Genomic DNA, 14,853 nt, shown 5'->3' with positions numbered 1-14,853 from the left:
CCAATATTCATTCCTCTAATTAAATAAGAAATTCCAGAAGCAACAAGAAAATAACAAAAGCATACCATGGGAGTATTTAACAAGTATATATAAGTGTTTTTCTACGTAACCTTTTTGATTAACCCCATACATATACACTAACAATCTACTTTTTTTTTGGGGTATGATTTGAGTGATTCAAGTCAACAATCTATATATTCTATATAATACTATAAGTGTAAACGTGTTTCTTCTGTTTCAACCTACTCCATTATGCATCATCAGCTCCTCTGCTTAACTTTGGGCTGATTCGGTAAAACCTGTGACGTCAATTTCTCTGTCAAGAAAACCAAAAATGGGTAAACTGTTATTCTACAAAATAAAGGACGATAGATTCCTTTCACAATCTTATTAAGGTATATATATTGACTTATGTTATAGTCTTATAGACCTTCCCAAGAAAAGTAAGGCCTTGCTCAATAAGAAAACATTTATTTGATTATAGTCTATAGATAGTCTATAGATTATGAAAAATATCATTTTAAAGGAGACTTACCCTGATTAATACTCCTAGTCTTTATCTCTCTGATTCTTGATTATATCCAAAAGAAGCTCGTCTCCAACCACTTCCCTCATCTTCCTAACTAGCTGCTCTCTCTTCAGCTTCCGTTTCTAAAAGATTAAAATCACATTTCAGAAGCAGAGAGAGAGAGAGAGAGAGAGAGAGAGAGAGAGAGAGAGAGAGAGAGAGAGAGAGAGAGAGAGAGAGATCACACATGGATTTGAATAGAGTTTTCGAAATTCAATACCCGAAAATCATCATAAGCTGTCAAGATCACATTCAATCTTGGTGGGTCGAGTGAGTTTGGAAGTATGGACATGAGTAAAGAGAGGCTAACACATGGAGACCTTGCTCTTCCCAAAACACCACCATCTCTAGTGAGACCTGAAACAATAAAAACCAGAAAACCAATTTCAGATTCAATCAAAGAATTAAAGTTCACGCAAAATTTGATATCTTGGAATTAAGTTCCATTACCTCTAAGTCGAGGAGACCTGAAACTCACGACATGACTCGGGAGAATGTAAGAATTCATGTTACAGCTCCAAATCACATACTTTCTCGGATTCTCAAGATTATCAACACCAGAATCATACTGAACCGAGCTCGGGTACGATTGGTTAGACCCAGAGCTGATTTGCTCCGGTTTACCAAGAATCAAACGGCACAAGAGAAGATGTTTTAGCCCTTCCTCATCATCTTCTTCAACTATAGCCCTGAAGACAAAAAAAAATTTCACTGTTACATCAAAAATTACATATTCCACAAACCCAATTTCTAAAATCAAGCAATTTCTCAGAAATCAAATTAAACCGGAACTTACGCAGCGAGAGAGCATTTATGATGAATAAGATGAATCCCGACGCCGTGAGATCCATTATCGTTCTCGAATTTCTCGATTTCGCGGCTGCTAAACCCATACGAAATGATGTCGTCGATCTCTTCCTTGGAGCCTGAATACCATCCGTACCTCACGTTGGCGTTTCCGCCGTTTTTCCTCTTCATAGCTTCGGTGAAAACGACGGACGCCGCGAACTTCGCCTTCGTCGTGACTCTCTCCGTCGAGTTCTTACGCACCGCGACGACCGTGGTTTCGCCGGCGAATGGACCCATCCCGGAGAGGAAACAGTTTTTGATGACGTCGTACTCGTGATTGTCTTCGCGGAGAAGAACCGTCGAGTCTCCGGTGAAGTTACCGGCGAGGCGAGAGTCGGCGTTGTCGGAGAAGGAATCATCGATGATTTCGCCGTGATCTGAATTGGTGAAGGACTCTTGGTCATCGATCTCGACTTGCGCCGCCATCGTCACAGAGAGAGAGAAGGATTTTTTGGGAAAAAGGGAAAATGGTGGGTGAAGGAAGGTTTTGTTTCAATGGCGGTTTCAAGGATTTACAGTTATAGAGAGAGAGAGAGAGAGAGAGTTTAGTGTGGCTTGCAGAACAAGTATCTGATTCCCACTGCCATCTTATTCCTCAATTACCATTTTACCCTTTTTCCCTATAAATAGAAACAAACACCTAACAATAATTTTTTATTTTTATTTTTTTTTGGACGTGTAACGATATAAATTGGATTATAAGATGTTCATTTGTTTTGTGCATACAATTTTCTCCCTATACTAATCATAAACTTTTGGCCCTTTCTTAATACTAAAATCAAAAAGTTTAATATGGATCCTTAAAATTTCTTGAAATTGGCCTCTAATCAATTCTTAACCTACATATATGTATATAGGTAGAAACTTCAAAAAAAAATATATATATGAAATTTAATTTTTTTTTGAAGTTTCTAGTGTTTTAGAAAATATATAGGCCCTGATCATTTGCACATGCCCAGAACCGCCCTTACACATGCGAATACAAAATATAGAGTTGATAAATTGTTAAGTTTTGAATGGAGAAGACAAAGACTGTTTCAACCATGTATGTAAACAGTGGCGGACCCGTGATTTAAGTTAAGGGGGTTCATATTTCATAATATATAACCCAGAATAAAAATAATTGAAAAATAACCATATATTTGGGATTGAACTCTATGAGGGGTGTCAAACCATGAATTATTAAAGGTTAACGTATCTGCCTCTATATATAGAATCTTTAATTACATACAGCAAAACTACTAATATACAAATTTACCCTGTGTCATATGACCTCCCATAGCTTAACGTATCTGCCTCTGTATGTAAAAGGATGAATGTCCACAAAAGACTACTAATATAGCAAAACCACTACGGAATTTGTCATTAGTTAGTACAATGATTTGATCGATGGCGATATAAATAATAATTAGCAATGATTTATAACCGAAATCGTGATTAAGGCAATGCTTCTGATGACTAATTAGGATCTGAAATTGCCATCAGGTTTTGCATCTGATCTTTTGAATTAATGTTTATCAATTAGTAAACTGGGGTTGTAATTAGGCAAATCACTTATGTATTTCTTATATCTTCATCTGCTCTGTTCTATATCACGACATCACGTGCCTAAAAGTAAGAAAGTTGAATCTTTTAGTAGTCATATATATGTTTGACTTGTGAACTATGATTAGTGGATAAAACTCGGTTATTCTACTTAAACCAAGAGTCCAAGACTCAACTTTATCATCAGTGATGATCCAAAGGAAACGAAACTACAAATCCGTAAGAGATATGTAAACAAAAGGGCTACGACAATATAACTGTTCCACCATATAACTCTATCGAATGTAACATTTCAAAAGTTTCATTCCTCAACTGCGATCTTGCCCTCTCACTAACATAGTTACCATAAAATCAACTTCCTAAGATCCTATTTTTTTTTATTTTTTTTTTGGAGAAAGCTATATCATTGTTCTTCACATGATATTTCTGCTCGAGATCAAACAAGTAGTCATAAAAATAGAGTTATTAACCCTAGCCCGTCAAGCACAACACTTAAAGCCGTCCACAGACTACGGTCGTGAATTCGAGTTACAGGACTTTAACTTTTTATAAAAAGAATTTTTGGGCCCTACAATACACCTGATTTTCTGTTAGTTTAATATGGGCCATTTACATTGCATCCCTTGCATACCTTAAAAATCTCCTCCCCTGCTTTCGTACCAACTTTCCTTTTTTGCATGGTTTTTTTTTGTCGTCGTCTTTTTTGCAGTATGACTAATCACTAATGGGTGCTTTATCTTCTGTTTTTTCCAACAGTCGAGAATTGGTATGGAAGAACACTTGCCTGGGGTTTCAATGAATTTATCTCTTTTGAAGATCTCAGAGATTCATCAAAGGGTTTCCTTGTGAATGATGTGTGAATGATGTGTTGATGATTCAAGTCGAGCTGGAGACCATTTCTACTACCAAGTACTTCCCTAGTTAAGATAATTTCTCTAACTAAGGAACTTGCATCTCCATCTTTGCTTTATTATCAAACCACTTTGTGTTTTTTTCCTTTTGTATTTTTGTCTGTTATTGTCAGCATCTTAAACAATAAGATTATAAGAATCATGTTTGTGTTTTAAACAAATGATAAAATTCTATAAAAAATAAGTCACTTTTTTTTTTCTATTATCTTCATTTTGTTTTTACAGCTGTTTTGTCTATTATCTTCTTTATACACCAATTTTTATATGAGAAACTTACATTCTCCACCAATGGTTTTTGGTGATCATTTTGATAAGAATGGGGTTTTCAAGGGTGATGATTCTGCAAGTCATCATAAATCTCGAAGAGGTAGGCCAATAAAACCTTCTCAAAAGGTGAAAAATATGCAATCGTCATATGATCGTGGTCGTCAAGGCTTTAGTGGTCGTGGATCTCGTTAGCCATTCATCATTAAAAAAGCTTTTGGTAGATTAAACTAATCCTTAATCCTTTTTCTGGTTTTTTCTTATATGTTATGTTGTAATATTCTCTTTTAAAATCAATGAAAGCCCTTTAACAAAAAAAAAACTTGCATTCTATACCAAAAATAAAATAGATAACAAAAATTTTTTTTTTTTTGACATCAACAAAACACTATTATAAACATTGTGCATTTCACAAATCAAAACCTAATTTCTACCAAATGACTTCTCTTACCTAATCAAAACCTATTTTTCCACGTCGGATTATTTCCCCTCTCCTAGTAATCCGATGTGGCATACTTCAAACGGATCACCAGGTCGGGTTTGATTCAAAAAATAACCCATCAATATTGCGCGGTAACCCGGGTATGAAGCAGAGGTATTCTCATAGTTTCAAAAAGTGAAAGGGCCTAAAAAGAAAAACAAAAAAAAAAAACGAAAGCAAAAACAAAAAATATAATAGAAGAGAGCCGCAGTTTTGGATCAAACGATTACACGACGTGCCTCCAAGTACTCTCTCTCAATCACTAAGATCATGGCGACCTCTTATACTCGTTCCTTCCATTTTTATTATTTTCCCGGGAAAACGAGGTCAGAGAGAGAGAGAGAGAGAGAGAGAGAGGATCTCCATTATCGTGTTTTTGTTACCTTTTGACATCGTCAAATTTTATAAAAATTCCGTAATGGCACGCATTTCTCCTCTCTCTCCAGCTTATTTCCAGGTCTTCTCTTTGTAAATAAACCCTAATTTTTTGTAATTAGAAAATCTTAGTTGTTTCCAGTTGCAGCAGAGCGGAATATAGTTTGTTTTCTTGTTTCTTCTTCTCATTGATTACTCAATTGTTTTCTGGTTTATCGATTGCTAGTTTCATTACTGGTTTTGGGGAGAGACGATATCAATGTGCTAAACACAGAGAGAATTGAGTGTCTGTTCTTCTGGGGAAGAATCACAAGCAGAAGATAATGTCTGACTCGCCTACTTCTTCTCCACCAGCACCTTCTGCCGATTCAGCTCCGCCGCCCGCTAACTCCACCGGTGGATCTGCTCCTCCACCGACGGATTCTGCGCCGCCTCCAAGCCCGCCGGCTGATTCATCTCCGCCGCCTCCTAGCCCGCCGGCTGATTCATCACCACCGCCGAGTACCCCATCTCCACCACCGGCGACTCCTCCGCCAGAATCGTCCAATCCGCCGCCTCCACCGCCGGATTCCCCTCCCCCTCCTCCCCCGGACGCTCCACCTCCAGCTGATCCTCCACCGGAGCCAACAAACTCCCCTCCTCCTCCACCGGAGGAATTCGAATCACCACCTCCTCCGCCAAATGAAGACGATAGTAGTCCTCCTCCACCCACTGAAGACGATAGCCCTCCTCCACCTCCGCCTCCGGAAAAATCGTCTCCTCCTCCGGCGTCTTCACCGAAGGGAGGACCCAAGAAGCCGAAAAAAAAACCACCACCACCACCACCGGGACCCACCAAATCCCCTTCAGCACCAACCAAGTCTCCTCCGGCACCAGCTAAATCTCCTCCGGCTCCTCCAAACGCTCCGCCGCAAAACACATCTCACGCAATACCACCCAAGTCCGCCGTTGCAGGTGGACCACTCAAGTCGCCATCTCGCGGAGTCCCCAGCGCCGGAATCTCCGTCCCGCCACCTCCACAACAAGGTGGCTATCAAGGGAAGACTATGGCCGGAATGGCAGTAGCCGGATTTGCAATCATCGCTTTGATCGCCGTCGTTTTCTTAGTCAGAAGAAAGAAAAAGAAAAACGTCGATGCCTACAGTGACTCACAGTACTTGCCTCCTTCAAACTTCTCCATCAAATCAGGTGAACAAATCTTGATCCATCTCTCATCTCTTTGCTCGTTCTTTCAAGAAACAAATTTTAACTCTCTTGAAACCATGTAGATGGATTTTTATACGGTCAGAATCCATCAAAGGGATACTCAGGTCCTGGTGGTTCAATGTACAACACACAGCAACAATCCAATACCGGAAACAGCTTCGGGAGCCAAAAAGGAAGCCAGAGAGGTTACACACAGTCAGGGAGTACACCTGATTCAGCTGTGATGGGAAGTGGTCAGACGCATTTCACATATGAAGAGCTAATGGACATAACCGAAGGATTTGCTCGGCAAAACATACTCGGAGAAGGAGGGTTTGGGTGTGTGTACAAAGGTAGACTACATGATGGGAAACTAGTTGCGGTTAAGCAGCTCAAGGTTGGTAGTGGACAAGGTGACCGTGAGTTTAAGGCAGAGGTTGAGATCATTAGCCGTGTTCACCATCGCCATTTGGTTTCTCTGGTTGGCTATTGCATTTCGGATGTCGAGAGGTTGCTTATCTATGAGTATGTTCCTAACCAAACCTTGGAGCATCATTTGCACGGTGAGATTCTTTTACCACTATTTCCTCATCAAAAAAATGTTTTCTTGTTTGTTAGCTGAATTTGTTTTTTGTTTGACTTAACAGGTAAGGGAAGGCCAGTGCTAGAATGGGCTAGGAGAGTCCGAATCGCTATAGGTTCTGCCAAAGGTTTGGCGTATTTGCACGAAGACTGTAAGTCACTTTATGCGTGTCAAGGCAATTCTTAGGCATTTTGAACTACAAAGGGAAGCTGAATTTATTTATGTATTGTTTTGTTTTGCAGGTCACCCAAAAATCATTCACAGGGACATAAAATCCGCAAACATTCTGCTGGACGATGAGTTTGAAGCTCAGGTAATGAAGAACATCATTCCTTTTTCTTTTCTTTTTTAACACTTCCTCTGTTTGGAGCTTTGGCTCTTAAGTTTTAGTTGATGAAGCTTAATCTGTTCTTACTTTTTCTGCTGCTTGTTGTTTAGGTTGCTGACTTTGGACTTGCCAAACTCAATGATTCAACACAAACCCATGTATCAACTCGCGTTATGGGAACCTTTGGGTAAGCTTTTGGAGACGAAAAGTCTTTTGTAGAGTATTAGGTGCTTCAACTTCTAAATCTGAAAATGATGAACTAGTTTGTTTATATAAAGAGCATTTAGATTGTTGAAAAGTACATAAGCCTCTATGTTATTGGATTCTGTCTTCAGGTACCTGGCACCAGAATATGCACAAAGTGGAAAACTGACAGATAGATCAGATGTTTTCTCGTTTGGGGTTGTTCTCTTAGAGCTTATAACTGGACGCAAACCAGTTGACCAGTACCAGCCTTTGGGAGAAGAGAGTTTGGTCGAATGGGTAAGTAAAATACTAATCTGCATATTTCGGTTACAGTTATATATGGTTGGCTCTAGTTACTTAAAAGCTCACAACCCTTAAACTCTTAGGCTCGCCCGCTGCTTCACAAAGCCATTGAGACCGGCGATTTCAGCGATCTGGTTGATAGACGGCTCGAAAAGCATTACGTTGAGAATGAAGTTTTCAGAATGATTGAAACGGCTGCTGCTTGTGTTAGGCATTCCGGTCCAAAACGTCCACGCATGGTTCAGGTAACTTTCTTATAACACTATCAAATAACAATATTCAAATCTGTAAAATGAAGAAGCTTTATATGCCTTATGGCTTACTCTCTTATTGGGAAACTCTGAAAATCTGTATTCGTAGCAACAATATGACTAATCAAATCGCACATGCATAGCAACAATAACAGTTGTATATGTCTCATGTTTTCTAGTTGCTTCAATTTGGAAACTTGTCTTATCTCAAACGAAACTTGTTTTAAATAAAGGTTGTGAGAGCATTGGACAGTGAAGGGGACATGGGAGACATCAGCAACGGAATCAAAGTGGGACAAACCAGTGCTTATGACTCCGGTCAGTATAACTCAGAAATCATGAAGTTCAGGAAAATGGCGTTTGGTTTTGATGACAGCTCAGATTCAGGGATGTACAGTGGAGACTACTCTGTCCAAAGCTCCCGGAGAGGATCCAACGGAGCCTCTGCTGAGTTTACAAGGAACGAATCCGAGAACCGAAACTTCAATAACCGGCGGTTCTGATTCAAAGATAGGTGAAGTTATCATACCTCTTCGCTTTGGCCTTTGCCTTATTATCCCCCTCATGCTTGAGCTCTCTGTTGTACAGCATTAATGCTATTTGTATTTTTGTGTGAGATACATTTTCTTGCTTAGCTACCTTTAGTTTTGCTCCATAATATGGCCATATGCCTCAAAAGCCTTGATTATAGGTGAGAACACAAAAAGCATAAAGAGAAAAGAAAAAGAACTCATAAAAGTTCTGAAAGAGTGATTTGAATTCTTGTTTTGTTTCTCCTCGTTGAGTTTTCTGATTTTTGTTGAGTGTGATCACGATAATGAAGAACTCCATATTCTGATATATGACATTTATTTTTCACAGACTGAGCATGTAATTTTTTTGTTTTGTTTTTGAGTGTGAATCTGTGATCACGATAATGAAGAACTCCATCATCTACTTTTTTTTGCTTTTATATATAATCTAATCTCCAAGTTCCATATCCTTATGAAACAAGACCAATCGACCCAAAACAAGAACAACGACAAACAGAAACAAACAAGAAAATGATGAAGTTAAACGAGCTTGAGGAAGTTTCTTGTCTTATTACAATCAGTGTCTTGACCAGAGCTTGAAGTCGGAACCACCGTGTCTGAAGTTCAACTCCATTTTCCTTTCACTTGAACCTTACTCCATGTTTAGTAACCGGAGGTGGTCCTTTCTTTCCTCCTCCTCCTCCTCTCTTGTTATCAAACCCAAACTCAATGTCCCCACCGTTTCGACCAGAGGGTTTGCTCATTGGACCAGGACGCTTCATGTCAAACCCAAACTCCAAATCATCACCTCTCTCTCTCGGTTCACGCTCCACAGGTCTGATCTCACGGCTCTTCTTTGAAGAAGGTTTCTCATGCTTTGAAGGTTTGTTCTTGTTTTTGTGATCCTTGCGGCTGCCGTTGCATAGCCTTCCAAACACACAAGCCAGTGCTGCCAAGATAAGAATGGCGGCTAGAACTATGAACACTGTACTGAACGAGCCACTTGAACGAGAGGACGTAGGCGGCGGATAAGAGGAGAAAGATGAAGAAGAAGATGGATACACCTCAAGAGGTTGCTGAAACTGTTGTTGTTGTTGTTGTTGATCTGCCATTTTTTTTTTGGGTGCGTTTGGTGCTGATTGTGATTTTGGTGAGATATGCTTTTGGGAGCTCTGTGATGTTGATGAGTACTTCAATTCATGCCAATGCATTAATAGCACTTACACTACTCTCCATGATCATTCTGTTTAAATAAAGCTTATGCAAGACATGTGTTCTTTTTTTGAAATAAAGTTACATATTGCTTGCTTTTGTGGAAATTATCAGTTTTTTTTTTTCCTTTAAATTTAAAGGTAATGTGGGTTTGTTTTTTTAAATGGTTTTGTATCAATAATATGGGTTTGTTTAAGAGATGCACATAAGAACATTTTCTGATTGCTTTGTAAGAAGAGAAAGTGAGATTTTGGTTAAGTATTTTGAGATGAGATACAATACTGTTTCCAATAAAGATGAATTAAAGATTTGATGAGTGCGGATGCTGCTTTACCAATCATTGACTCTACTCTTTAGATTCCCACACCCATTAATTTATACACCTCCATTTTCTGATTCCCTAGTGCTTGTATGTATCTTGTGTATTCTTTATTATTATAAATCTTGATTGTTATAAAGTTGGGCTGAATATCAGGAGAGAAAAAAAAACTGGTTTTGCATTTTCATATTAAAGTGGGAATATGGATCCACTAATTTTGCATAAAATACTTGTTACACCATCAAATCTTCTTTAGTGTTTAAGTGTTATCCTTTCTTGTGAATTTCTAACCGGATTTATTTACTTTAATTTTGTAAGTTTAGAGTGGGGTTCCACAAGACGAGAGAGAAAGGAATGGGAATGTATTCAACATAGGGATTAGTGTAAAACATATTTTGAGTTCTTTCACGCAAAGATTTGTTTTCCTCTTTTCTTTTTCATATTTCATTCAAATTCAAACTTTTTGTCTCCTTGAATGTCCTTTTCTTCCTCAGAAAATGTTGAAGTGTTCACAATGTTACCTTCTTATCAACCACAGTGGCCTAATGGGGCCACAGTTAGATTTTGAATTTTGATTCTTTACTTGCTTTGAAGAAAGAAAAATATTCCTTGCATCAATCGTACAAGCCTCTTGATGAACCGTAGAATCACAAAACGTTTGTTAAACTTGAACATTCCATTACCGGATCTTTAAAATGCATTTATCGACTACAATAAATTCAATACACCATTATCAAGAGGAAAAGAAATTATATACGTGATTGCTTCTGTTATTCGTATTTATCCCATTTCCTCTCTGCTTTTCCTTTTCTAATATGTGCTTTTTTACTTGAAAAAATTCCGTCCAAGAATAATGTGTTGGATTTTCGCGATGGATGGAATTGAAACGTATTGGCGTCCCAAGACCTTGGACGGCTTCTTTGTTTGTTAATGCCTTTTATTAAAACTAAGAGAGGATCTGCGCATACGCGCGGATCTTGTTTTAATTTATATTTTAAATATTACAGTTTTAAAATTTGTATTGGATGAAGATAGCGTATTCAAGTTTCTCATAACTGATTAGAGATCGATAAAAAAACTCTCTCAGGCACATTGCCCGAGCCTTTCCTAAAATGTTTGAGATCTGCTTCCCCTTAGTTGAAGCACTACTTTTTTACCCAAAATAGCTTTCTCCCCTTTGGAAACCATGTCCCCTGCTCGGAAACCGCCGCAAACACTACCCTTAAACTCACTGGAACTCTGCTGTTCTACCTGAAACCAACCTCCCGCATCCCCTGTTTCCTTCGTGTACCTGATCGGCGACCTCTTCTTATTCCCTCCCTTGTGCTTCACAGAATGTCTTCTCTAGGTTCTCTCATCTTCGATGTTTGTTCAGCTCATGATCAAATGGAGGCCTGGTTCAACTGTTGAAGATTCTCCCTGATTGGGAAGCTTTTCTAGTGAACTCTGATTCTGCTCAGATCTCCACCAGTTCTAGTCTCGGACTAAGGCCCTCAGCTCCTAAAGACGACGATCTTAACTCGACTCACAACAACATCATCTCATCCCACCAACTGAACTATGGACCGGTCAAAGCAAGTTACAAACATTCCCCACCTCGAAGAAGATGATGAAGAAATCATTGAACTCCCTAAAGTTGACAACTCTCACCTCATCGCTAGATTCAGCAGGAGTCTGGTTGGAAGAATGTTCAACCAAGAGATTAGAAGCACTGAAGCTCTTCTTGCCTTCATGCCAAGAGCCAATATCTGGGATGTGGAAGGTAGGATTCATGGAATAGACCTGGGCAACTCCAGATTCCAGTTTGATTTTGACTCTGAAGCTGATCTTCAAAGAGTGTTAAGCAAAAGGCCTTGCCACTTCAACAAGTGGTCCTTCTCTCTTGAAAGATGGATCCCTCATGTAGGAGAATCTTTTCCAAATAACATGATTTTCTGGATCAGAATCTCTGGGATCCCAACTCATTTTTGGCTAGAGGAAAACTTCAGAGAAATTGGAGAAAGACTAGGAGAGGTAAAGGCTGTGGATGCTAGATCAGCAAGGGTGCAAGTCTCATTAAACGCAGACCAACCCCTCAAGTTTTCTGCAAGGGTTCGACTTAACTCTGGTGAAGTGGTAAAAGTGGAAATGAAATATGAAAAACTTGACCGCTGGTGCCTAACTTGCCGCCATATCTCTCATGACGAACGTACCTGCCCTATGCTAACTGAAGAACAGAGAAGAGAAAAGATGCTGGAGAGGGAGGCAGAAAGGAACCTGGCTCAAGCTACAAGAGACGAGCAGCTAAGAGAGAGAGATATCTTGCATCTTCGGCGCCAAGCAGGACAGATCTCTGCTCCTGGCCGTGAAAGAGCTCCGGTGATCCACTCTGCCCCAGATGCAACGCTGAACGTGCCACCATCAAGAAAAGAACAAGAAGAAGGTAAGAGAGTTAGAAGAGACTCACGGGGCACTGATGAGAGGAAAACGGAGGATAGGAGAAGCAATAGTGTCTGGAATCGAATTGAACAGAACCGGGACTATCGCTCGGAGGCTCGCCGCTACGAACGTCGATATGAACCCTTGGAAGATCAGGCTTTACGCCACAGAGATCAGCTCAATATGCCTGAAAACATCTACCGTAAAAGACGGTATGAGGAGTCTTTTGCAGCGAGCAAAAAGAAAATGGACCAGAGCAAAGGGAAAGAATTGGCACCTAAAAAGAGCTCCACTTCTGGAAAACCTCCATCGTCAAAGCCTCCCCCAATCCCAAAACAGTCTTCTGACTCCCAGCGCACCTTGTCGGACTTACCTCCGCGGATGGAGCCTCTGAAAGCCAAGCAGGGATCCACCTCACCGGAGCATCTGCGAAGCCGCCCGTTTCGCCTAAACATTCTTAGCAGGTCAAGCGGGTTAGGGAATGGAAACAAATTGGAGGCGGGAGAGACCTCTGAGGCGGGGAGTTCTGCAAAGAAATCCCTCTTTTCTGATCCGGCGAAGCCAGAAGATGATGCTCCAATCTCATCGCAGAACCAAGCTAGCAGGGATAATCCAACTCCTCTGCCTCCTCTCACGTTTAGCAATAAGAGTTGGTTCGATCAAACCCTGGAAGAAGAGGATGATACAGTCGCTTCAGTGGAAGATGATCAAAACCGGATGGAATCCCTCGGAGCTAATTCTGAGAACCTGGAAGATGGAAATTTGGTAGCAGAGATGGGGACTAACTTTACCAACCTCGACGAATCTCCCATGGAAGAAGAAGAAACCCAAGCGGACCCCGACTTTATAATGCCATCTGACACTGTTGAAGGAATTGCTGAGGAAGACGAATGGTTGGATGATTCGGATCTGTTCGATGAAGACGAATTGGAAAAGTTTTTGAAAGGAGACGATCTTCTTGGAGATGAAAAGGAGGACGAAGAACCAGCTAAGGAGAAGCCTGATTCAATCCCGCAGCAGGAGGAGAACCGCTTGAAGCCGAGGGCATCCTGGTGGAGAAGCCCGCCACAAACCGACGATGAGAAGGCACATCCTGTAGTTGTCGGAAAACCAAGTCGCAGCTCCGTGAGGAAGAAAGTTCCAAAATCACCGATGAATGTGGGAGCCTCTCTGAAGGAAAGGAATTTTGGGCTGGGCCGTATATCGCCTAAGATGAAAGGGAAGGGGAAGGGCTCAATTCGTGCAAATAGACCAGCTTCATCTCCTTCTTCAGGCCCATATCGCAAAGAAGAAAAGGACAAAAAGAATGAAGCCCAAGAAGAGAAGACCAAAGAAGACAAGAATCCTAAGGCCCAGAAGACAAGAGGCCCATCATCATCTGGTTTGGGTGGAGCCCATAAACCAGCGAACCGCCAGCCATGAATGTAATCGGATGGAATTGTCCGGGTGCAGGAGCCGACCTGAGGAAGGATCACCTAAAAGAGCTCCATAAATGTTTTTTTCCTCGGTTTTTTTTTATCAGAAACTAAAAACAATCGGATGTTTATGCAAGATATGCAAATGTATTTTGGCTATGACCATGTATGTGGAGGAACCCACGGTATCTATTATTTATTCTGATGAGCACTTAATTGATGTCGAATCAAGTCTAGATGGACATAAGATTTTTATGACCTTCGTCTATGGAGATCCGGTTGTAAAAAACCGAGAAAATGTATGGGAACGCCTAACAAGAATGAGCATTACCAGAAAAGAAGCCTGGTTCATGATAGGAGATTTTAATGAGATTACTGGGAATCATGAGAAGCGAGGAGCTCGGAGAAGACCAGAATACTCATTTATCCCCTTCCGGAATATGCTTAATAATTGTGGAATGCTTGACTTCCCATATAAAGGAAATTCATTCTCTTGGGTTGGAAAAAGACGGTCTGGTAAAGTTAAATGCCGTCTAGACAGAGCTTTGGGGGTCAGATCATCGACCAGTTTTAGCTATGATAAAAATTGACAACAGAAGGAAGAAAAAATCTTTTCGATTTGATAAGAGATGGATCGGAAAGCCTGGGTTTAAAGAGACAGTCATTTCCGGATGGGGCCCCTTTAATGAAATCTCACTTCGAGATTTTCATCAAAAGGTTGCCCAATGCCGGAAAAACATCTCTATTTGGAAGAAATTCTCTCCGACTAACTCGGAAAAGATGATCGAAGAATTAAAAAACCAATTGGACTTAGCCCAAGATGATGATAACACAACTATAGAAGAGATCGAAGACATCAGGAGGAAACTTTGTGCTGCCCTTTGGGAAGAAGAAATGTTCTGGCAACAGAAGAGTCGAGAGAAATGGCACAAAGACGGTGACAAGAACACAAAATTCTTCCATGCCTTCACTAAACAAAGGAGAGCCAGGAACCGAATCGTCTCCCTGAAGGATAGTAACGGACATCTGGTGGAAAATGCGAGAGGAATAGAAAAAGTGGCATCTACGTACTTTCAAGATCTCTTCTCATCGTCTTCCCCCTCAGACCTGGAATTTCCTCTCTGGTTTATTACCGAGAAAGTCTCAGA

The 14,853-nt window shown here is 40.4% G+C and overlaps 3 protein-coding genes across 3 annotated transcripts; 1 reads left to right on the top strand and 2 right to left on the bottom strand.

Moving 5' to 3' along the window:
- Positions 1-108: 108 nt before the first annotated feature.
- Positions 109-1,896, bottom strand: LOC18008087 (probable inactive poly [ADP-ribose] polymerase SRO3). Its single transcript, XM_024153800.1, has 5 exons — positions 1,365-1,896; positions 1,019-1,257; positions 789-925; positions 536-651; positions 109-316 (listed from the first exon to the last, which is right to left on the bottom strand). The coding sequence occupies exons 1-4, from the start codon at positions 1,841-1,843 to the stop codon at positions 550-552; spliced, it is 957 nt and encodes a 318-aa protein (XP_024009568.1). The 5' UTR covers positions 1,844-1,896; the 3' UTR covers positions 109-316; positions 536-549.
- A 2,965-nt stretch (positions 1,897-4,861) lies between these two features.
- On the top strand, positions 4,862-8,528 carry LOC18008085 (proline-rich receptor-like protein kinase PERK13). The gene is made up of 8 exons (XM_006390826.2): positions 4,862-6,181; positions 6,262-6,741; positions 6,826-6,912; positions 7,004-7,074; positions 7,200-7,276; positions 7,425-7,572; positions 7,662-7,823; positions 8,063-8,528. The coding sequence occupies exons 1-8, from the start codon at positions 5,317-5,319 to the stop codon at positions 8,330-8,332; spliced, it is 2,160 nt and encodes a 719-aa protein (XP_006390888.1). The 5' UTR covers positions 4,862-5,316; the 3' UTR covers positions 8,333-8,528.
- A 285-nt stretch (positions 8,529-8,813) lies between these two features.
- LOC18008820 lies at positions 8,814-9,549 on the bottom strand. Its single transcript, XM_006390825.2, has one exon. It carries the CDS (start codon positions 9,451-9,453, stop codon positions 8,983-8,985), a length of 471 nt encoding a protein of 156 aa, XP_006390887.1. The 5' UTR covers positions 9,454-9,549; the 3' UTR covers positions 8,814-8,982.
- Positions 9,550-14,853: the final 5,304 nt, after the last annotated feature.

Source organism: Eutrema salsugineum, unplaced genomic scaffold (genome assembly GCF_000478725.1).
Source record: "Eutrema salsugineum unplaced genomic scaffold, Eutsalg1_0 scaffold_9, whole genome shotgun sequence".
In the NCBI taxonomy this organism is placed as follows: Eukaryota; Viridiplantae; Streptophyta; class Magnoliopsida; order Brassicales; family Brassicaceae; genus Eutrema; species Eutrema salsugineum.
This window is presented reverse-complemented; position numbering and strand designations above follow the sequence as displayed.